Here is a 22,664-nt window from a genome sequence, read left to right on the forward strand (position 1 = left end):
CTTTTTTCTTTTTTTTTTTTTTTTTTTTTTTTTTTTTTTTTTTTTTTTTACCTTGTTTCCTTTTTCTGCTCGTTGGCTCTCTCTCTTCAATTCAGTCTCACTCTCTCCCCTTTCCATTTTTTTTTCTCTTCCTCACTTTCACTGACCCAAGCGCCTACCCCTGCCCAGCGCCGACCCAAGCCCCTGCCTAGCGTCGGCGTGGTTGCTAGGTAACTTAGAGTGGATTTCTCGGTGTGGTGGCGTGGTTTCTCGGCGAGGGATTCTCGTTGTGGCGGCGTGGGTTTCTCAGCATTGGATTCTCTGCGTGGCTGTGTTGGTGGTGGGGTTCGTGGGTTGGTGTGGCCACGGTGGTGGTGGATGTGGGTGGCAGTGGGTATAGGTTTTTGGGTGGTGGTGGTGGTGGTGGGTTGTTGATTGGGTTGTGGATCGTTTCGATTGTACCATTGTTACGATTCGTGGGTTGACTTTTTCTGCTGGTTTTTCTTTTTTCCCCTGTTGGTTGCTTGTTTTTTCGTTGAGCTTGAGGCTACCGTGATGGTGGTTGTGGTTTGGTGGTGCCGTGATGGTGGCGGTGACGGTGGTGGTAATTGATTTGGGGTATTGGGTTTCAGGGTTTGGTGGCTTGAAGAGAAGAAGAGTGGGTTTGGTGGCTTGAAGAGAAGAAGAGTGGGTTTGGTGGTGATTTGGCTGGGTTTCGTGGTGGCTGGGTTTTGTGGGTCAGTGGTGGTGTGGCTGTGTTGGTGGATATTTGTGCGGTGGTTTGGGCTAATTTGGGTTTTTGGCAGTGGTTGTGGCTTGTCATTGATTGGGTTTTTTTTTTTTTTTTCTGCAGTTGTTTATTACCGTAGTTATATTATTTTTAGTTGTTTATATTATTTTATTAAGTTATAATAAAACCATTTATGGAGAGTGTTTTATAAAGAAAGAAGATAAAAAAAATAAAATAACTTTTTATAGTACCAAATAATTAAATTTAAAACTTCACCAATGTGATACTCTTATAGCCTCTAGAGTTAAGTGTTACACAATTGCTAGTCACATAAAACAGCTCTACAAAGTGATAAGTGTACACTCAAAACAAATAATCAAAATAAGACTGAACGTGGGGGGAAAACATCAACAGAATTTTGTACGTATATATTTTCTCCTATAAAGATGTTATAAGTTCACTTAAAAATTATACTCACAAAATCAAATAATTACAAAACACTTTACACCAAAAAAAATTATTCAATACTCCATCGATCTTCTCACGTGAATTGCAGATTCCATCATACATTTAATTACTGAATCTGCTATTACATAATAGAAGTAAACATTATTCTCGGAATATTAAATAATTACCTCTTACACTCAATGTCCTACCAGCATGTTTTCTCATTGTTTTTTGTGGCCTATGATACACTAGTTGGCTTACAAGTTGATGGTCACACCTCTTGCTCCATTATTGATGTTTGGTGACGGTGCAATGTCTGAGTGCAAAGATGCATGCCAACCATGCTTTGTAGGATCATATTTTTCCCCATCTCCCCAAAGAGCATAAGCCTCCTCTCCATGCACAGCATCGTCTCCAATCAACAGCTGCTCGTCAGGCATTCTTAATGGAATAAAAAACTTTATGCCTAGACAAATTATTGTGGTGGACACTATGTTCCAACCAATCACAAACGTGGCTGCAGCCAATTGCTTCAAGAATTGCACCCAACCCTTAGAACCATAAAATGCACCCCTTGTGTTGGGATTTTTCAGTATGAGAGCACAAAGGTCTGGCTCCGCCAAAAGCCCGGTGAGAAGCCCGCCTAGTAGCCCCGCCACCGCGTGCGTGTGAAATACACCTAAGGTGTCATCCACCTATAACCATACAATAAATAGAGCAACTCTTAGGTAATTTGAACTCGAAAAGTACAAAAATTATTATCAATTTTATTACAAAAGACTTACAAATTTAACATGACAAAGAATATATATAATTGGTGTGCCAACATTTACGTATTCAATAACATAATAAATAAATATTTATATAACTTTTTGTGATAATTTATAAGATTTATAATATCTCAACGTTACTCTTTGAAGTTTCCTCATATAAAAGTGATATGCCGTTGGGTATGCTTCATTTGTTTGAATGAAAGAGTTTCCTGCCCTTGTTGGTCAAAGTTACAAGAGACTTAAGGGAGTGAATAATGATTCCAAAACAAAGAAAAGGTTACAATTAATAGAATTTGTGGTGATAAATCACTTGAGAATTTAATCATGGCAATACCATTAGGGTCCTTTCAAATTATGCAATCAAGATACTCTATAAGAGAATAAAGTCGATGTGATTACTATTTTATCGTTGAAAACAATGGATGGTATAATTACAATGCTTGCTTGCTATTGAAGCGAATTAAAATACTAGTATATTAGTGAAAAGGACAAAATAAGAAGAAGATATATATAAATCGAATGTTATTTACCACTCCATCACTATGTAAAAGAAGATGTATACATAATAGAATGAGTGGATTGAATTATACCACTCCATCACTATGTAAATTAACATTATTTAATTCGAAGTCTTTAAATTATAGATTTTCAAACAAAATTTAATATTCTATCATCCATACGGATACTATACAGTTTACCTTAATTAAGAACTCTAAAGGATGTCAGTGATTCTCTTTTATTCAATAAAAGTTCATCATGTTAATAATGGAGAAGGTTTATATTAATAATGCTAATTAATGATGATGTTGCATGAGACCTAAAAGGGATTGAGATCCCTGCAATTCTCTCACAACATTTTTTACCTTTTTCATTTTTTTTTTTTTTTACTTTTTACTTTTTAACTCTTTTAAAATTCATTAATCCAAGGTTTAGATTAAAAGCAACTTTCAATATAAACCATTTCAAAACTTTTACACTATACAATATTCGTGTGGTATTGCATGGGATTAATTTGGATCCACCTAAAGGAGCCCTGCAGGCTAATTCTAGGTCTTGATCAGGCCTATTAGCTAAGAGATTATCCCTAATTACCATCCTCAATCTTCTCAAGAGGTTAATCAAAGGCTTGAGAAAGCAATTTATTTCTACCCCGTAGGAAATAGGAATGGAGAAAAAAAGGGCATATAAGGCCCACGCTTAATTTTGTTTTATCTGTCTTTTAATATCGTTGTATTTCATTGGTTAAAGAGAAAAGGCAGAAAAGCCGCCTTTGAAGATAAGATTATATGCATAAAAAAAAATAAATAAATAAAAATAAGAAAAAGAAAAGAAAAGAAAAGAAGAAGATAAGATTCTCGAATGAAAATGACAGAAGAGATTGAATCATGTACTTGGGAAAGCAACTTAAGTCTTAAGTCTTAAGGATGGTAATAATACTTCTATGGATATATCACTGTATTAATGGAAATATTACGTGTAAGTGAAAGAATGATGTGTATTTGTTAATAGGTCATTGTTGAAAGAGATTAAATTCTATAAGGATAGGGAGTAAAACATGGGTTTTACACCATCCAATAAATAATTGCCACATCAGTATTTTACTTAAAATTCAATACATCCTACCACACCTAATAACATCTTAATAAATTCTCAATTTGGTTGGATTTATGTATGGGTATTAAAATTGATTGAGTGTGATTGTGTTTATTCTTAAATATGTAATAAGATGATGTGATATGTTGAGATTAAAAGAGTAAAATATAAGTTTTACACCATGTCCTTACAGAATTTAATCTCTTGTTGAAAATGATTGATGTTTTGTTCCATTATTGCAATGGTAACTATTGAAGAAAAATTGTAGTTAAGAAAGAAAAAGAAATTACCAATAAAAAAACCCCAAAAGAATGTATTGTATATTAGATGACTAAGTCGAAAGGCAACACTGCCTCTTAAATAATAAAAAACAGAAGAGAGGCATGAAATTTTGTGTCTATAAACTTTTTCATTCTAAATATTAACATAAAAAAAAAAAAAAAAAAAAAATTAAATTCATTGTAAAGTTTCATAAGCCAACATCAACATATGACACTTCTGCACTAAGCGGATTTTCAAATGATATTTTTGAAACACAACTTTTTTTAGGGAAAGAGAACATTTCATGCTTTATTTTAATACATGGATTTTCATGTCTTCATAAATCTCCTTACCTAGTTATAGCAAGTGGATCTAGTGGAGACCAAATTGCCTTGATTTGAGCTTATTATCTTTCAAACATATTTCGGGTAAATTAAGGTTTCATAACCATATTAAGGTATAATGAAATCCTCATTTCATTTGCAAAAAGGAACCTAAAAAAACCATCCTGATTAATTCTAGCTTGAATATTTTTGATCACATATGACTTATTTCTCGACTTTGTTAGTGGCAAAAAGTGGTGGGAAAAAGCTAGCAAATTTGTCAACTCTGTTACCTAACATGTTTCACGAGTATAAAAGAGAGATAAGCACAAAAATAAAAAATAAAAAAATCTATAGTATAAAAGCCTCACCTTTTGTAGCAAACTAGACTTTTTGTGAAGGACCATCATGGATACCCATGGAATACTACCAGCAAGAATTCCATACACTATAGCCGCCCATGATTGCACCAACCCTGCAACAACCCCCAATATAATAATGTCACCGACTCACCGTGACACCTATCTTATATATTGAATATATGTATCTTCTTTCGCAATATGCGATTATATGATCTACAAGTTGATAGATGAATGATGCATAAGTCCAATTCATGAGATTTGTTCTCTCAATCTCGCCAATTTTTCTCAGGTGACTAGGTGAATGAAAATAATAATAATAATAATAATGAGACTTATAACAAGGGTTTGGTCAAAAAAATACAAACCTGCTCCTGGAGTAATGCAAGCAAGCCCGGTCATCATGCCCTGAACAGCTCCAATCACAGAAGGTTTCCCAAAGAACACAACATCTAGAGATGTCCAAACAAGAAGACTAGTGGCTGCACTTATGTTGGTGTTTATGACTGCTATTGAAGCGTCAACGTTTGCTGCGTAGGGTGCCCCACCATTGAAGCCTGACCAACCCATCCACAGTAGCCCAGCACCAGCAAGCATAAGTAAAACATTGTTAGGAGGAAACCTCTCCCTATCACTCTTCAGCCTCGGCCCAACCTATACCAATTTAGCATTATATTAGTGTGGCAGGAAAAACACGGTATCTCTTCTGATGAAATCTTGGAATTAATATCTTGTTTGATTTTATATTTTAATACTCGATTCTGTGGTAAAAAAATACATGTCACTTAAGAAAATAACAATAAGTATGATTTTGGATAGATTTAAATGACGAAAAAGAATAAATTTATCATCTTCTAATTAGTCTGTTGAGAATTTATAACTGATTCTAATTTTTTTTTTTTTTTGATAAGGATTTGTTAAGATCTTGTGTATGTGTGTGTGTATATATGTATATATATGGATTTGGAGTATATAAGTGATCATGAAGATTGATTAATTGTATATGATTAGCTCTTAATTCTTTGGATTATCATTTTTTTCCCCTAAGAACTTGGTTAACTAAAGACAAAAGGAAAAGAATGGTACCCAATAAGCTGCAGTGGAACCAGAAATCCCAGAGGAAAGGTGGATAACATAGCCGCCAGAGTAATCAATGGCACCCCAACGGTAAAGAAACCCACCGCCCCAAAGACTGAAGGCTCCCACAGTGTAGCAAAACACAAGCCAAAGAGGCACAAAAACCATCCATGCCTTGATGTTCATGCGCCCAAGCACAGACCCAGCAAGCAAAATGGTGGTAATGGCAGCAAAAGTGAATTGAAAGTACACAAGAGAGGCCATAGGATACAAAGGCTTGATGAGAGTCTCAGGGACTTTTGCTTGGTGGACAAGATACTTTTGGCCTAAAGCTGGTGCACCTTTACCCCAAAAGGGAAGGAGTTCATCACCGAAAGCCATGCGAAAGCCCACAAGGACCCAACAAATAAGCACTGCAGCGAAGGCATAAAGAGCCATGAAAGCTGAGTTCACAGCCCATTTCTTCTTGACTATACTGGCATAGAGAATAACAAGGCCAGGCATGCTTTGAATGCCCACGAGAGTGGCTGCTGTCATTTGCCATGCGTTGTCGCCTTTGTTTAGCCATTCAGGCACTGCTGGGCTAACAAGGCTATAGGCTGGGGTAGCGGCCATTGCTCTTTGCTTCTTTAGGCCAATATGTATCTGTGTTAATAAAGGTTTGTTTTCCTAAGCTAGTTCATTTTATAGTGGGGTTTTTTGTTTTGCCCTTTTGGTGATCAATTCACAAAGTGAACATCCATGGAGTCGTCGTGGTCGTCTCTTTGGCTTACTAGTCTGAATTATTTGGAAGCTTCCAGTGAACTGTCACACAAAATTTAGGTACAGTTTGTATAAGGTATTATTATACTTTTAAGTTCTTCAAATAAATTTAACGATATAATTATATTGACCAATGCGATTAAAAAAAAATAGAACAAGGTCCTCTCAATTTTATACATTTAGTAGTTGAGAGCTTTTTATTAAAAAAAATAAACAACGTACAAACTAACATGTCTTATTTGTAAAATTTAATATAAATCGAAATAAATAGAACCCCTTCATTTAGAGAATATAATTTTCCAATAGGAAGAGTAATATATTTTCTAAGAATAATTAAATTTAACCATATAATTCATTAGTGAATATAGGCATATAATTGATTTTTATTTTCTTATATATATATATATAGAAAATATCCATTAATTTCATAAATAAAAAATTAAATCAGCTTAAATTACAGCGTTGAGACGTGGATGAAATCAGCTTAAACATCCTTCATCCATACCATAAGTCACATAATTGAATTTAATTGAGATTTGAGAAACTAGAAATCGGACCTAAATTTGTTCCCATTTGACATATTTAGGCTAAAGTTTGAAAAAAAAAAAAAAAAAAAAAGGCTATAGTACAGAGAATAGCATATGTGAATGTAATCGGACATGGGAGGCGTTGAATAGTATGAATTTATAAATAAGCGGTCGGTCTGTTCCACACGTGTGAACTTGTGGTGAAGCTGCTTTTGGTTGATGGGTCAACTGGTCAAGGCTACAGCTGCAAGGTAGTACGGAACATGTGGAATGGAAATTTGTACGCTTGCTTATTATTGTCATCCATGCGGCTCATACTTTTGACTGACTTTATTAGCAATCAATTTTTTTCCTAAAAATAAAAATAAAAAAACAATCAATTTTTAGTCGAACGTTCCTTATTCATACAAGATAAGGCTATTTCAATACTTATTTAGCTAGGAAACATTTAGATTGTGCCACTGCAATCCTTCTATTCAACAAGAGGTGCTGAAAATTGTATTATTAAATTATATTTCTTAACAATTTGGTCAAATTTTGAAGGGACTAAAAGATGGTTAATTGATTCAATTCTCATCAAATCTTTTTTTTTTTTTTTTTTTGCAAATTTCTTTGCAGATACATTATAATTACGTGGAAGAATTGTTACGATGAATTATATGCATTATTATTTTATTATGAGAGCGATTAGGGTTGAACTTGAGAAATAAATTAACTCGTGAAGATATATATATATATATATATATCATCTCTTTCACAATGTGTAGACTATATTTATGTTGAATCTACAAGCCATGAAAGGAAATATGAAAATATTCTCTATGTGAAAGTTGTTGTGTGATTATGTGTGATGATTAAATGATGAGTGGAAATATGATAGAGAAGAACACACACAAAAGTTTACATGGTTTTTCCTAACAACCTACATTCATAGTGAGAAAGCTATTGATGGCTATATATTATATTAAGTACTTGTGTTACAACGAACCCAATATAGAGTTTATATACTAGAGAATATTTAACTAACCCTAGGCTAACCATATACTAACCTAAGGTTAATATGCTTATTCTAAGATTTGAGCCACTTTAGCCATAATAAATCAACACTACGTATAAAATACCTTCTCGCTTTCTGCATTTCCATTGTCACTTTTAAGTGACATGCATATTATATTGCAAAACATATATGTACGTGTTATGCTAGAATATGATGCAGTGATCTTTGCAACTGTTGAAAGTCAGGGAGGTGCCCTTTGAAAAATGGAGACCGCTAGTAGATTATAGATGCGGCATGAATAAGAATGATTATAGATTCTGATTTGAACTCAAAAATATGAAGATTAGGGGCTGTTTGGTTTTTTGAAAACCATCACTCATCACTTCTCACTCAATTTTCGTCACTCATCACTCATCACTTAAAATACCCCCATTTCCTAAACCCCACCCGTTTGGCACATATTTTCAGCTTCTCATCACTCAATATTTTCTACTTTTTGTGGGACCCATACGTGACCCATTGCCTAAGCACCATACCCGCATATAAATCCCCTTTTCTCCTTTTTTTTTTTTTTCTTTTTTTCCATCACTCTCCCCCAATACCCAAACACACAGTTCTCTCTTCCTCTCCGCCCCTCCATTCTCTTCCTGTCTTATTAGCTCCAAAAAAAATCAAAGCTCAAAAAATAAAAGCAGAGAGCAAAGCATAGAAAGCAAACTCACAGTTTTTTTTTTCTTTTTTAAAGTTTTGTTTCGATACTGGCACAAGCGCGTGTGGATGTGCGAGGTCTACGAGCAAGCTCCGATGTCTCTCCTTGTTTGACTCTGTCTCTCTTTCTTCTCTTTCGTGCTTCCCCTTTTTGATATCCCATTTCTCCTCTTTTTTCTTTTTTTTCCATCACTCTCTGTTTTCAATACCCAGACACCGGCTCTCTCTTCCTCTCCAAGTACAAACAGCACCGATCTCCAGCTCCGATGGGCAGCAGCGGCGCCGATCTATGGGTATATCGGTTTGGTGCTTGTAATTTGTGGGTATATGGGTTTCCTTTGAATGGGTTTGGTGCTTGTAATCTGTGGGTATATGGGTTTCCATTGATTGTAATTTCCTCTTTGATTTATTGATTTTCAAATTCGGTGAAAAGAAAAAAGAAAAAAAATGTAACCAAACCTAGAAGCCCAATGTGAAAAGGAAAGAAAAGAAGGAGAAAAAAAAAAGAGAACCCAAGCCCAGAAACCCAATGAAAAGGAATGGAAAAAAAAAAATGCAACCAAACCCAGAAACCAACGAGAAAGGAAAAGAAAAAAAGAAGAAGAATGAGAGAATAGAGAAAGGTGATCCAGACCTAACGTGAAAGACAAAAAAAAAAAAAAAAAAAAAAAAAAAAAAAAAAAAAAGAGAAAAAGAAAAAGAAAAAGAAGAAGAAGAAGAAGAAGACAACTGTGTTAAAGAGAGCAAAAGGTTTGACCGTGAGTCCTTCAATGTGTGTATTTACAAAAATGGCATCATAACTCTATTTTCATAACATGAAAACATCTAAAATGTATTTTTAGTTTCCATGACTCATCACTCAAAAATCAGAGAATTGAGTGATGGAAATAAAACTTAAAACAAATCCAAACAAGCTTCTCTCCATGGGTCCTATCATTTTTGAGTGATAAGTGATGGAAACAGAATGATGAATGATGGAAACACCAAAAACCAAACAGCCCTTTAATTTCTCACCCATAGACTCCCTTTCTTCATATCTATGATTATCTTCCTACAAAACATAGGAATAAAACATTGTAAAATAAAAGGTCAACATTTACAACTTGTGATCAGTGCAATGTAGTACTCATCATTAAGATTAACAGCACACATACCTACAATCCCCCATGGTGAGGTCACGTTCATAAAGAACAAAGCTTAAGTGGAATTGGATATTTTGGTGGTTGGTGTAATATTTAGAATTTTTAAAGTCTATTCATTTATTGTGTAATTAGTGTATTGAATTTTTTTCATATCATCAATATTTAAATAAAAACAAAATAAAATTGTACTAATAAATGTCTATATATATTAAATGATATGCCAAAATTATATTCACACATTTTACAGATAAATAGAATTTAAAAACTCTTTAATAAAAATGAGGCGAAAACACCATTTTAGTCCTTACATTTTGGGGTTAAAGTCAATTTAGTGCCTACATTTTTGTAACAATCAATTTGGTTCTTGTTATTTTTAATTTACATTCAATTTGGTCCCTGCAGTTAACTTACTAACAAAAAATACCTACGTGGCAAACTATATGTACTGTTGGCATATTTTAAGCTTACGTGACAACTAAAATGATAATATTAAATGCCATGTCATCAGCATTGGACAGAAAAATCAAACCAAAATCCATAAATCTTAGTTCTTCAAGCACAAATCTCTCATCATTCAAACACCAAATCAATCAATCAATAGCATATATGAAATCCAAAAGTCCATTTTCCAATTCCTTGGTCACAATTACGTTCAGCAAAGAACACAAAAATCAAACATAAACAACAAATTCTTTAAGCAAATCCCACCACTAATTCCTCTCTCTCTCTCTCTCTCTCTCTCTCCGAGTTTGTTTTAGGTGGACGTTGGGACCAATGTGGCTGTGGCAGCTATGGGACAGTCTAAGAAGAGGACATTCAAGAAGTTCAGCTTTAAAGGAGTTGATTTGGATGATCTTATCGACATGTATACTAATGAGCACATCAAGCTCTAGAAGGATATATGAGAATGTAAAGTAATCAGCTGGGTTTGATCTGTATTGTTTCAAAGTGATTTGAAACGCAAGCCTATGACCCTCATCAAGAAGCTTTACAGGGTCGTAATTACTTTTTAACCATTTTATTTTTGTTTGATTTTATTTTTGGATTTGCTTAAAGAATATGCTGGAAGTGGATTTGGGTTGGATTTTTCTAGGTTCACATTCTTCCTAGATCTAAATTCCCTTTTTTCCCCCTTTAAAACTAATAAATCAAAAATTTTCTAGATGATGTGGCATGTAATATTATTATTTTAGTTACCACATAAGCTTAAAGTGTGCCAACAGTGCACATTGTTTACCATCATACCATGTAGGCCATTTCCATTAGTGAGTTAATGGCAGGGATTAAATTGACTATAAATTAAAAATAACAGGGACTAAATTGATTGTTACGAAAATATAGGAACTAAATTGACTGTAATCCCAAAATGTAAGGACCAAAATAGTATTTTTGCCTAAGAATTATGTCCTTTGTATAAGAATGTGAACACGTGTGAGGAACATTTCGGCTTCATATGGAGAATCTACATGCAATTGGTTGGAGTAAGTGTTTAATGCAATGGATAGTTTTAGAGATATGGATACAAGCCCAAGCCCAAGCCCATCATATCATTCTAATCAAGGTCCAAATCCATTGAATGTCCTTGTCTAGATTGTACTAGGAATCCAAACCATACAATATCGGATAGGGGTCTAGTGGTTGATCTTCCTTCTCTTGGCCATAAGCGCTCAGGTTTGAGTCACCATCGGATAGGGGTCTAGTGGTTGATCTTCCTTCTCTTGGCCATAAGCGCTCAGGTTTGAGTCACCATTAGCACCTGGGACTATGGAGCCATACATTTGGAGAGATTTATCTCATTGAATAGGTAGTAACTAGCCTCAAGATCCTACATTTTTTTCAACTATTAAAAAGAATCCTACTTATACTACTGTAACCCTAAGGTTATTTTGCTATGTATACTGTTCAATGAGTATATTTATAATATACAAAGTTCAACAATAAAAAATAAAGATCAAGTATATCAAGGATTGTATGACGTATTTGACATTGTTACTAGTGGTATACTATAACCTTCACACAAAAGTTATTTTAAGGCTTCTGTCCAGTACACTAGATAATTGTACAAGACACAACCTTAACACAAAAGTTATTTTAAGGCTTCTGTCCAGTACACTAGATAATTGTACAAGACACAACCTTAACACGTATTATCACTGGTCCCGTCTAGTGCTCCAAAGCATTGGACACAAGCCATACCCTAAAAGTTAATGACTCAAGATCAAGTGAGAAGTACAAGAAACACCTCCATTGGAACATTGAAAATAGCATCAACTTCATCAATATTGAGTAAAGGTCTGAAATCACTTTTCCTAGCAAGTAGGCCTACAACAGGGAAAAAACATTGAGTAGGTGCTACAACCATATTGTAATAGTAATTAGCTTGCATTGAACATGAAAATGTAAAACAAAAAAAATACCAAATGGGAAAGAGTGATAATCATAGAACCTGGGAAATAAAAGTCTCTAAAGTGGCAACACCTTGAACTAGATTAGGTTCCAAGCCAATTTCTTCATTGGCTTCTCTTAAGGCAGTAGCAAAGTCATCTGCATCTACTTTCTCCACTTTCCCACCTGATAATGCTACATCCCCTGTTTGCCAAATGAGAACATAAATTAACCTTCAATCTTGTTTCCTCCACCTTTTTGCATAAAGCAATAGACTTAAAGAGTATAATCTATTAATAAAGAATTATAAAATTATTTGACACATGGTGTATTTAGAAAATGCCAATTCTTCCACATCAAAAAATGTTGTTAGTAATCACTGTTAACGAGATTTGAAGTTAATCCTGTCTATTCTCATAAAAAGGACCTGTCTATTCTCATACACAATTATTTCTCTAATCGAGTAAAGGCTCAAGTATTCTCCAAAATGGAGAGATTCCATTTCATGCTTAATCTGAAAATGTATACGGTCACATCATTTAAAATTTTAAATGATGTGGCACTAAATACACTTTTATATTTGTAATACTATTATTTAACCTCATCAAATTAAAGGATTTGTTTCAAATTGAAAGAATTCGTCCTATTATCATTTCTAAAAAATAGGGGATTATGATTCATGACTCTCACATAGTCACACCATCAAACTCTCAACATGCTTCATGCATTAAAGTTTGTATGTAAATTAATTTGGTGGGTTCCAGTTAGCTTATTGATAAAATCTCGTCGTCAAATAAGAGATATGGAGTTCAAACCTCGCCTACTCCATAAATCAATAAGTGTCTTGACCTGATGATGATAAAAAGAAATCATCATGAAGCAAACGTCAGAAGATGAAAAAGTTCTATATATCTAAAAAAAAAACTAAAACAAAGACAAAAAAACAATTGGATTTCAATTTACCTTGGTAAGATGACAATTTCATGGATCTCTTTGTAAGAATAACTCATAATTCACCATCTTGGCCTTCAAAGAGGCATATCAAAGCTGCTGCTCTTCTCTCCCTCCAATTGATACAAGAAGACTGATCATTTTTTACTTCCAGTGACTTGAAAAGTCCAAAATCTGAGCCAATACCACAACAATCCTTCTTTATTTCTTCATTTGCTCTAGGTAATTGGTTAAAATATTGAAGCTGCTTCACAAGTCTTTGAAGTGTTTGGCTTCCCCAGACTTCTTCTGTGAGGCATGGTTGAGTTACAAGATAAGCCATGTAATGGAATATAACTTTTGGCAAGCTATACACATGTTCTGTAACATTTATAAAGAACAATTGTAAAGGGGGAATCAATTTTAAGGGTTACCACTTACCAGTTGTGAATTGTGAGTATCATTCTATAGGAATTATTCTGAAGGATTTTGTTGTGAAACCATTGAGTTATAAGAATCTTTACTTTTCCCCTTATTATTCTTTTTCCTTAGTCTTTTTATCCTAGAGATTATAGTAATTTATCTCATAAAAAAAAGAGCTTATATAATTTATTATTAACCGTAATATATGAGGATACAATGATAGATTCACCAAACACTAGACTAGTGAAATCTTTTGATTATGTTATATAAATTGTTAAGCTAATTAAATATTTCTTCTCAAATTCACCTTGACTATCACTTTCTATGTCCAAAAGATATCAATTTGATATGACTTGCTAAAATTATTATTACAATATTTCATGTTGTCTGCTTCATTTTCTGGCATAATCATTTTCATTTCCTGTCAACTAGAAATGTGTAACTTTTCGGTTATAACAAGTGGAAGAGGGAGATTTGAATCCGAATTCTTTTAAAAATTAGAAGAATCGAGTATATATAATATATGCCAGCAGATGGACAATAATGGAGAGGATGGTCGAATAAAGTGGTCACATAAATCTACATCAAGGACACCCCAAAAGTTGGGATAGGGGAAAGAGTACCTACCACAAGTGAAGGGCAACCCTAGCTTTTTTCGGCCACCTTCTATAAGGCTAAAATCAATAAAATCAATATTTGAATAATCAATTAAACGTGCAAAACTAAAGTAACAGTAGTATTGATTTTTTCATAATACCTGAGGAAAAAGAATATCTAGCCGACAAAACAGTTTGGAATTTTTCCAAAGAGAGAGTCTATCTTTGGATGGAGTCAATTCATAGATCACCAAAGAACCTTGCCGTATGTAAAACCTTAGATTTATGGGTCATTGGACAGAATTAGGCCGGATTTGGACTTGGGAAACCACTAAATTTGGACATAGAATACTACAAATAAACGCCAAGTCTAGCCCAATCAAAGGTCTAGACATTAGAGCCCACGTTACAGATTTCTTCTCTTTGTTTTACCTTTTTTTTTTCTTTTTTACTTTAATCAAGAAGGTACTAAAGGTGGATTACATATCCGAACCCATTGTTATTGAGCTTAGCTCAGGTCCAACTTCAATAACTTGTTTTTTTTTTTTCAGAATTAAGGTTTAATAACATGAAGTTGCAAAGCTTTTGAAGTAATTGTAGTAATTTGTTTGTGTTTATTAGTACTGCTACTTATGTTTGACAACCTGTAAAAAAAGGCCAATGATCACATTTGAAAATGGTATACATTGGTTCAAGTATGAGACTCAAAATAGAAATATCAGAGGCATGAAAGAGTAGCCCTTTCATATCTAAGTTTTAGCTACAATACAATAAGTTTAACGTACAGTGCACTACACCAAAAGGGTCAATAAACTGCAAGAGAGGCTTTGCTGCAGTACTATTTGGGAGGGATAAACCAAAAGGTGTTTGCCTCTTGTGTCACTTGCGTATGGATGAAGATTAGATGGTGAGTTGAACATGTAGTGATGTTGAATGACTTGTTCAAAGCTATTGATATCACAATAAATGAATAAATATATAAATATGTTGTAAAAGCTCATCAAATCGTTAAAGCTACTATAGGAATGAGTAATACAGAAAATAAAGACAAATCGCAAGTTAATTTTAGGAGTTCCACCAACGTCTAACAAGAAAGATTGGAAATATTTTGGGCCAAATTAACATGCAACAAGCTCTTTACCCTCTAAGAGTTTATGGTGGATTGAAATATTTAAAGTTACCTTAGTTTTTAAGGTATAGCCCACCCTAGAAGTTTATCATTCGTTATTAAATAAATGTGTTAGATTTCGTCATAATTATTAACATTTAAACAAACATTGACAGGAATCATTTTGATATTTACTTAAGTTCAACAAACAAACACCTCTTGGTACACCAGGAGGAACCTTAGTTGTACTCCTGGCTAACTTACAAATTGAAGATTGCCCTGAAATTACTGAGCTTTCGATGCTTCATGAACATGTTATACCTGAAATAATGCAAGGAATTCAAATCAGAAGAATGTACTGCATTAGGCAGAGCCACAACTTTCCCAAACTAGAAAAACTGGAACTCACAAGCCTATCACAGCCAAAAAATGGCCTAAAAGAGATTTGTGCCACAAAGGTACTCTTAAATGCTTGATTATGGAGCTCAAACTTTGAAAATACACTTTCTCATCCTGCACCTGCAAAACCTTTAAGTAATTTAAAATCAAATTCTGTGTAATGTTGAAGAAAATAGCAGCAACAAAAGGGATATTTGGAGAATTTTTTCATTAATAAGCATTACACTGTGAACATAATCGAAGTTCTAAGATTTCTGCAGCTGGAGTGTCTTTTTTCTCCCTCTTTTACCAAGTCAAGAAAATATTTATGAAAGCGTGATTGCAACAAAAATGAATTTCCGTACAGCAACAAAACAAATATTTCTCCCTCTTTTTTTTAATTAATTTTACTTTAAAATGAATTTTTTATAATAAAGCAATTGGGTGCATCACTTCCCATCCATCACAATTGATAGAAGTGCAACAGAAGGAGCAATTTCATCATTTCTCAAACTTCATGGGTTACACTAAATTGATGGTTGTACATACGGCAGTGTCTTTGAAATAGGCCCAAACCACGAGGTCTTTTTTGCATTTTGCTCATTAATAAATGAAGATGGAAGAACGGGGATGTACCCTGATAAAGCACTTAACAATGGTAGCACATAATGCTGATGAAAAAGTCAGATGTATATCCATCGCTCTAGTAGCAAAAATAACACCCATTAGCTTCCCATATGCTCTTGACACTCAGGTGAAATGTGTCCACGCTCAACAAAACGTATCATAAGCCTATCTGCCTCCTCACATTTTCCTTCTAACGTCAGTCTTTTACTCACCTTCTCACATAACTTCAATTCAGGAATCAGATTCCAGTTGAACATGCGACTGGCCACTTTATATGCTGACAAAGGAATCCCTTTGCTCAAATAACTCTCCATAAGTATGTGACATGTTTTAGCTTCAATTCTTGAAGCTGTTCTCAACACCTTACCTAAGAGTTTATCTGCCTTCTCAAGATTTCCAAAACTACAAAGCTTTTCAATAACTTGATTATACACTGTTTTGCATGAATGTCTTGAGAGCATTTTTTCCAATAGTTTCAACAGATCTTCCACCCTACCCATCTGACAATACCGGTGAATAACTGTCCTGTATGTAACAGGAGTAAGATCCAAACCCTTCTTCAGCATCTTCATTGTAAGTTCAGTTGCTTCTTCTATTCTACGTTTCATCCCCAATGCATCTATCACTGTAGTATACGTGACTACATCAAGGTGCTTCTTGTTAAGATACATGTCATCAAGCAGTGATAGAGCAGCTTCCAAATCATCCTTCTGGCAGTATCTATGAATTAAAGTGGTGAAGTTCACCACATTAACAGCACACCCCTTGTTCAGACACTCCTGCATGAACTTTTTAGCCTCATCCGTTCTTCCCTCTCAGCAAAGAGACTGAATCAGTAAGTTAATTTCAACTGGGGTTGGAAAAAAGCCTTTTCTAATCATCTCCCTTACAATATCACAGGCCTCAGACAACTTTCCTTCCCTACGTAGACCATGCATCACAACACCATAAGTGACGGCATTTGGGGTCCACCATTCTTCCTCACTCATTTTCATCATCTCCCTAGCTTCTGATGACTTTCCACTCTGACAAAGCCCATGTAACAAAGCAGAATATGATACAGTGTTTGGTTTGCAGCCATTCTTGTACATCTGCTTAAGCATCTCTTTAGCTTTGTCCACCTTTCCTCCCAGACAAAACCCATTAAGAACAGTAGTGTAAGTCACAACATCAGGAATGCAACCCTTTTTGAACATTTCATTTACTAATTCTTTAGCAATGTCAATCCTTCCAGCCTTACAAAATGAGTGAACTATTGCACTATACCCAACCTTATCAACACGAAAACCCCTCTCCTCTGCTTCCCTCAAAAACTCCAAAGCCTCATCTCCATGACCATGCTTGGAGAGCATGTGGATAAGAGTGTTGTAGGTAACCTGGTCTAGTATCAACTTACTATCCTTCACCATCTTATCCATCGATTCCCTCACTTCTTTAACCCTTTTCTCCTTACAGAGAAAACTCATCACTGTATAGTAGCTAACCTTATCCGGGTATCATCCCTTCAGAGGCATTTCAGCAATCAGCTCAACAGCATTTTCAACACGATGCAAGTCAAAATACCCCTTGATCAAGCTATTATAAGTGACAACATTAGGTGTGATTTCAACAAGTTGCATCCGGGCCAAGAACCTCAATGCCTTTTCCAGTTTATTCCCCTTCACCAAAACATTGATTGCAGTGTTACATATTGACAAATTAGGATCAACTCCTGCTCTTTGCATCAAAGTCAAAATTTGCATTGCATTCCTCAACTTGCCTGCCCAACTATTCGACAACATCACATAACCAAATGCTTCAGGCTGGCACACAATACCCCTGCAGGCCATGAGCCGAAGAACCTGTCTAGCACACACAGTTTAGTCTTTCTAAGGACCTCCAGCATTGTATAGTAAACAATCGGGTCATGTCTGTACCGCCACTGCCGATCAGCCCAATAGAATAATTTCAAAGCAACCTGTTCATCCGCCTGAGAGCGCAGAACAGCACAAACTTGGCGAGGTTTAAGGCTTCTTAGTAAGTGCCTTAATTCCCCTTCAAGCTTTGGATTCCAAGCCAACCTAAGTTCAATCAACCTACAAATCTCTCTCACCAAAGGGTGTCTTATTTCATCCTCATCCAACTCAACTCTTCAAATACCTTCCCTTTATTCACCATCTCCATTAACTGAACTCAAAACCATAAAATCATCGTCATCATCGCCATCATTACCGTCCTCTCCTACTTCTTCTTCATCGTCATCATCGTCATCATCATCCTCATTATCTCAGGAACCCATTTGCCTAAATCTGCCGTACCCATCATCAGTATCATCAATTTCACCTTTCCCAGCAGGTTGACCTCTACTACTAGCAAAAGAGGTTCTTGATAAAAATGAAGAATAATATGCAACAAGTCCAATACAAGCTAATGGGTTTTCAAGGAAATAACAGCTAACCTCTTGCCCATAAAACTGACCACTATTGCCACAAACACATGTATGAAAGTGTAAGAAATCAATAAACTTATGAGGTTTTCGAATTCTAAAGTAGGAATTGAAGTTATATAACATGGCAGTATAGTTTGGAATCGGAAAGTAACAAATGTAAAGAAGTAAGAAAGGAAGCAAGTGGGAGATTCCTTCTTATCAATGCTTGAGGCTGCTTCTCAAACCGAACAAAGACAAACAGAACAGAGCTCAAAACGTCACAGTTTCTGCTGAGAGAGAGGCTTTGGGAGGAGAGAGGAGCGGAAGCGAGAGTTATTTTTAGAGAGTCTGAAATTATAAAATAGATTTTTTTTTTTAGAGAGATTATTTTACCAGATGGCTAGCTAAACCATCTAGATTATTTAAATAAAACAGATTATATCTATGCTTACTATTTTATATATTTATGTTATTATTATTATTATATATGCTATTATTAAAAAATATATGATAAATTATGGTAGGTGAAATATAAAGTAGAACACAAAAAATGGTACAGAGAATTTGTATTCTTAACTCTCCTCTAACCTATTAAAAAAAAAACCTCTCATTTTTTTTTTTTTAACTCTCTTTGCAAGTACAATTATCTATTATCACAACTATTAAGCTATTATTCAATAAAATAAAATTTTATTAAAAAAAAAAAAAAAAACTCTTAGGATAGGATAACTCTTATCAAATTAATGTTTACCTATAAACTATTAGCTACGTTTACCATTAAAAAAATTAATGTTTATTAAAAAAATAAAAACAATTGGATAGGGTAACTCTTACTAAAAAAAAAAAAAAAGGATAGGATAACTCTCCCACCTAAAAAACTGTCCGATATAGCACTCTCCATCCGTATAAAAAATTACAAATTGAAAGTTAAACGTTCAATCAATTTCTTCCGATTAAGTTTGTTTCAGGACTCTCATCTTAATCTATACAATCATTGTCATCTCCTCTCCAAAAAAAAAAAAATCCAAGAAAAAAAATATATTTATCGCAAATTGTACACAGAAGAGTTTTGGGATACTATCCAGATTTGTTTAGATCTCTCTCTTTAAAATTTTTTAATTTAAAACTAAACTAATTATTAACCCGTGTTTTGCACGGTTTTTATTTTATTTATAAATTTGTAATTATTAGTCCTTAAATAACTATTAAAAATACTATTACCTTTTTAATGTGAATTTCATAAGAAATGTAACGAGTGTTGTCATTTTTTATTGATAATAATTATAAAATCTTATGTTGTCTATTTCAAGAAATTCATTGCTTAATAGAAGTTTATATTAAAGTTTTACATATGAATCAAGTTAAATAAAAACTAAAAAAAAGATTTCAACGGTTAATCAACATGAAGGTAATATTCTATAATTATATATACACCGTCTCCCATTTAGCAAATTAAGGGAGATTTGAGAAGATTTGTTTATATTTAAATGGGATATATAGTTATATTTTATGTTAATTGTAAGGATGCGGTTTGGATCCTATGCCCAAAAAGTAGCTAGATTAAGGCCCAAAGAGCCCAACACAATGAATTTGTAGAGAGTGAGCTTAAAAACTAGGTTTTATGGATTGAACAACGCGCACAGTGGATTAAAGATAATAAGAAAGCAAAGAAAAACAAACTCTATGCAAAGAAATCCTTCCTTAGCAAAATCCAAGGAGAGTAGTACTTGAATATATTTTTTTTAGACTTGGATACAATTTCAGTTCTTGTTGCTATAGTGTTTTCTCTACAGATTCCCCGATCCCCCAATCCCTAGAGGATCTCTCATATTATATATCCTCTTTTGGTTAATCCTGGCCCTTTATTTGTTGATTATGCAGGCCACTACTCGAGTGCTTGTTCCATCAAATGCCCTTCCTAGTCTTCTGTGAGTGGCGGCAACCAAAACAGCACTATTTAGGAGTCTTCTCCACATAAATGCGGCCAGAGGGTTTGGTGAGACGCAATAAATGTGGTGGCAATTAACATCCCTCCAATCACGTCAGGGTTAACCCCCTCTCTGAAACTCTTCCCCCACAGTGTGGCCCCCCTCTAGTTTTACCATCCGAGTGTATGGACTCCTCGGCACAGTAATGGCCTCCTTGGCTTTGGGTATAACACATGGCACTATTACCTTATTAAATTTTTGTACCCCACATTAATTATGAGTAATTTTTTTCTCAAACTTAGACTTCCCAAAATGTCTAAGAAAAATTTGAAATAATAACATATTTTTATATACATTGTTACTTTTAAAAAAAAAAAATTTATTCATACTTAGACTATCAAAAATAAATTTGACATGAAAATATAATTTTCTTCGTCATTGGAATCTATAGTTATATTTTATATTTCCATATTATTTTTTTTAGAAACATGTTTGTAAGGACTGGGATTGAGCACTTCTGCTACTAGATGAGTGAACTCAAGCCCAACTAGTCCAATACAATAAATTTATAGAGAGTAGGTTTAAGAACTAGGTCTTAGTGAGGATTACAACAACTAGACACGGTTATGAATGGATTGAATAACAAGGATATGGACTAAAGTATGAAATTATGTCTTTGGGCATTTCGTCCGAGGAACTTAGTGTTCTTATTATTTCTTCAGTGCTAGGTTACAAAGGTTTTTAAGATTATGCAAATTGCTACCGTATTTTCCTTTTTTTCTCCCCCACCCCCCCTCTTTCCTGGAGGATTTCTCACATTATATATCCCCCTCCAGTCGATTTGGCCCTCCATCTGTTGATCATGCAGGTCACTACTCGAGTGCTTGTCCCATCAGCCACCTTCCCAAACCTTCAATGAGTTGCAGCAACCAAGACCGCACTGTTTAGGGGTCATTTCCTCATTAATATGGCCAGAACGTTAGTTGTAGGCATTTAATGCGGAAGTGACAGTTTCTCCTTGAACTATTCCTACACCATGCTCCCGTGGCTATCCTACAGTATTCGTCCTCGGCCATTTCTTCCTCCTCGGCATGGGCCTCGGGCTTAGTATGAGGTGGGCCAGGGTTGTCAAATTCTTTGACCCCACAATAGCCCCTCAAAACCCTGCTGTCCAGCTCCTCAGACGGAGAGGAGGATTTTGGTGTCCTCGGGCCTTTATCATGGCTTGTCAAGTCTTGTCCTCCGTCAGTGACAAAGCCTCTTTGCTTGTCCAAGGCTTATTCCTGGTGCTTCGATATACGGAGCGCGCCCTCATTAAATTCTGGCGGCTCTGTACTCCCCACGTTTAACGGTGTGATGGTAATCTAGCGGTGGGGATTTTCTTTAACTTTATGGGCGGGAAAACTCGCACAGTTATTTTTAATTGGAGGTATAAATATCCATTTGAACCGATTTGTCTCTTTACTTTTGCATTCAAGAGTTCTTGCGCACATATCCTGAGTTCAGTCAAATCTCAAGAGGGTGAAGTAGTGATTCCCTTAATTGCCTTCATAGAAGGTGGTGTGAGAATCCCTATGGGGCCAGTGATGAGGGATTACCTTAGGCATTTCCGATTACGTCCCACCCAGTGCGCTGCCAACGTGTTTAGGATCCTGGGTTGTGTGGACGCTTTAAACGAGAAAATGGGGTTGAGATTAACCCATCACGATGTAAACTGGTGCTACAACCTCCAACATCTGAAGGGTAAATCCTACTATATGAACACGAGGGATGATAAGGTTCGACTTATTCAGTGCCTCCCCGAGACCAGCAAATGACTAAATAAAGACTTTCTCATTATGTCTGGGGAATGGCACGACGGCCTTCATTGCCCAACAAAGGAGGGGGAACCAGGTGGAGTATCGAGAGTAGCAGAGGGCTACTCTTTTGTGCCATTATAATTTGCATTGTTCAGTTACTAATATGAATATGTTTCCTTTTTGCAGATCCACACGCCTTTGAGCAACACTTTCACCTGGTCAATCGGGAAGATTTGGAAACTATTCTCAAGGCGGCAGTCTTTGTAAACGAAGCTGACAACCAAGTCAGGGCCGCTCACAAGATCCTAGGGTACAATCCCATCCAAAAATCATTCCCTATTCCGAAGCATGTGATCAGAGCTAACGATCCTCGACTTCACAAAATTACCGTAGCAGAACACAGGT

General features: G+C 35.1%; 2 protein-coding genes, 1 long non-coding RNA gene and 1 pseudogene across 3 annotated transcripts; 1 reads left to right on the plus strand and 3 right to left on the minus strand.

Moving 5' to 3' along the window:
- Window positions 1–1,247: 1,247 nt before the first annotated feature.
- On the minus strand, window positions 1,248–6,349 carry LOC126692438 (ammonium transporter 2-like). The gene is made up of 4 exons (XM_050388054.1): window positions 5,552–6,349; window positions 4,834–5,119; window positions 4,478–4,581; window positions 1,248–1,851 (listed from the first exon to the last, which is right to left on the minus strand). The coding sequence occupies exons 1-4, from the start codon at window positions 6,155–6,157 to the stop codon at window positions 1,414–1,416; spliced, it is 1,434 nt and encodes a 477-aa protein (XP_050244011.1). The 5' UTR covers window positions 6,158–6,349; the 3' UTR covers window positions 1,248–1,413.
- On the plus strand, window positions 5,017–5,766 carry LOC126692440 (uncharacterized). Its single transcript, XR_007645028.1, has 2 exons — window positions 5,017–5,162; window positions 5,514–5,766. It is a non-coding gene; the product is annotated as an uncharacterized LOC126692440 (long non-coding RNA).
- A 3,556-nt stretch (window positions 6,350–9,905) lies between the features above and the next one.
- On the minus strand, window positions 9,906–13,659 carry LOC126692443 (nudix hydrolase 15, mitochondrial-like). The gene is made up of 3 exons (XM_050388057.1): window positions 13,027–13,659; window positions 12,125–12,267; window positions 9,906–12,000 (listed from the first exon to the last, which is right to left on the minus strand). Exons 1-3 carry the CDS (start codon window positions 13,046–13,048, stop codon window positions 11,842–11,844), a joined length of 324 nt encoding a protein of 107 aa, XP_050244014.1. The 5' UTR covers window positions 13,049–13,659; the 3' UTR covers window positions 9,906–11,841.
- Window positions 13,660–15,180: 1,521 nt separating this feature from the next.
- On the minus strand, window positions 15,181–18,902 carry LOC126692441 (pentatricopeptide repeat-containing protein At3g04760, chloroplastic-like; annotated as a pseudogene).
- Between the last annotated feature and the right edge of the window lie 3,762 nt (window positions 18,903–22,664).

The sequence above is a fragment of the Quercus robur genome, chromosome 7 (assembly GCF_932294415.1).
Source record: "Quercus robur chromosome 7, dhQueRobu3.1, whole genome shotgun sequence".
Lineage (NCBI taxonomy): Eukaryota > Viridiplantae > Streptophyta > Magnoliopsida > Fagales > Fagaceae > Quercus > Quercus robur.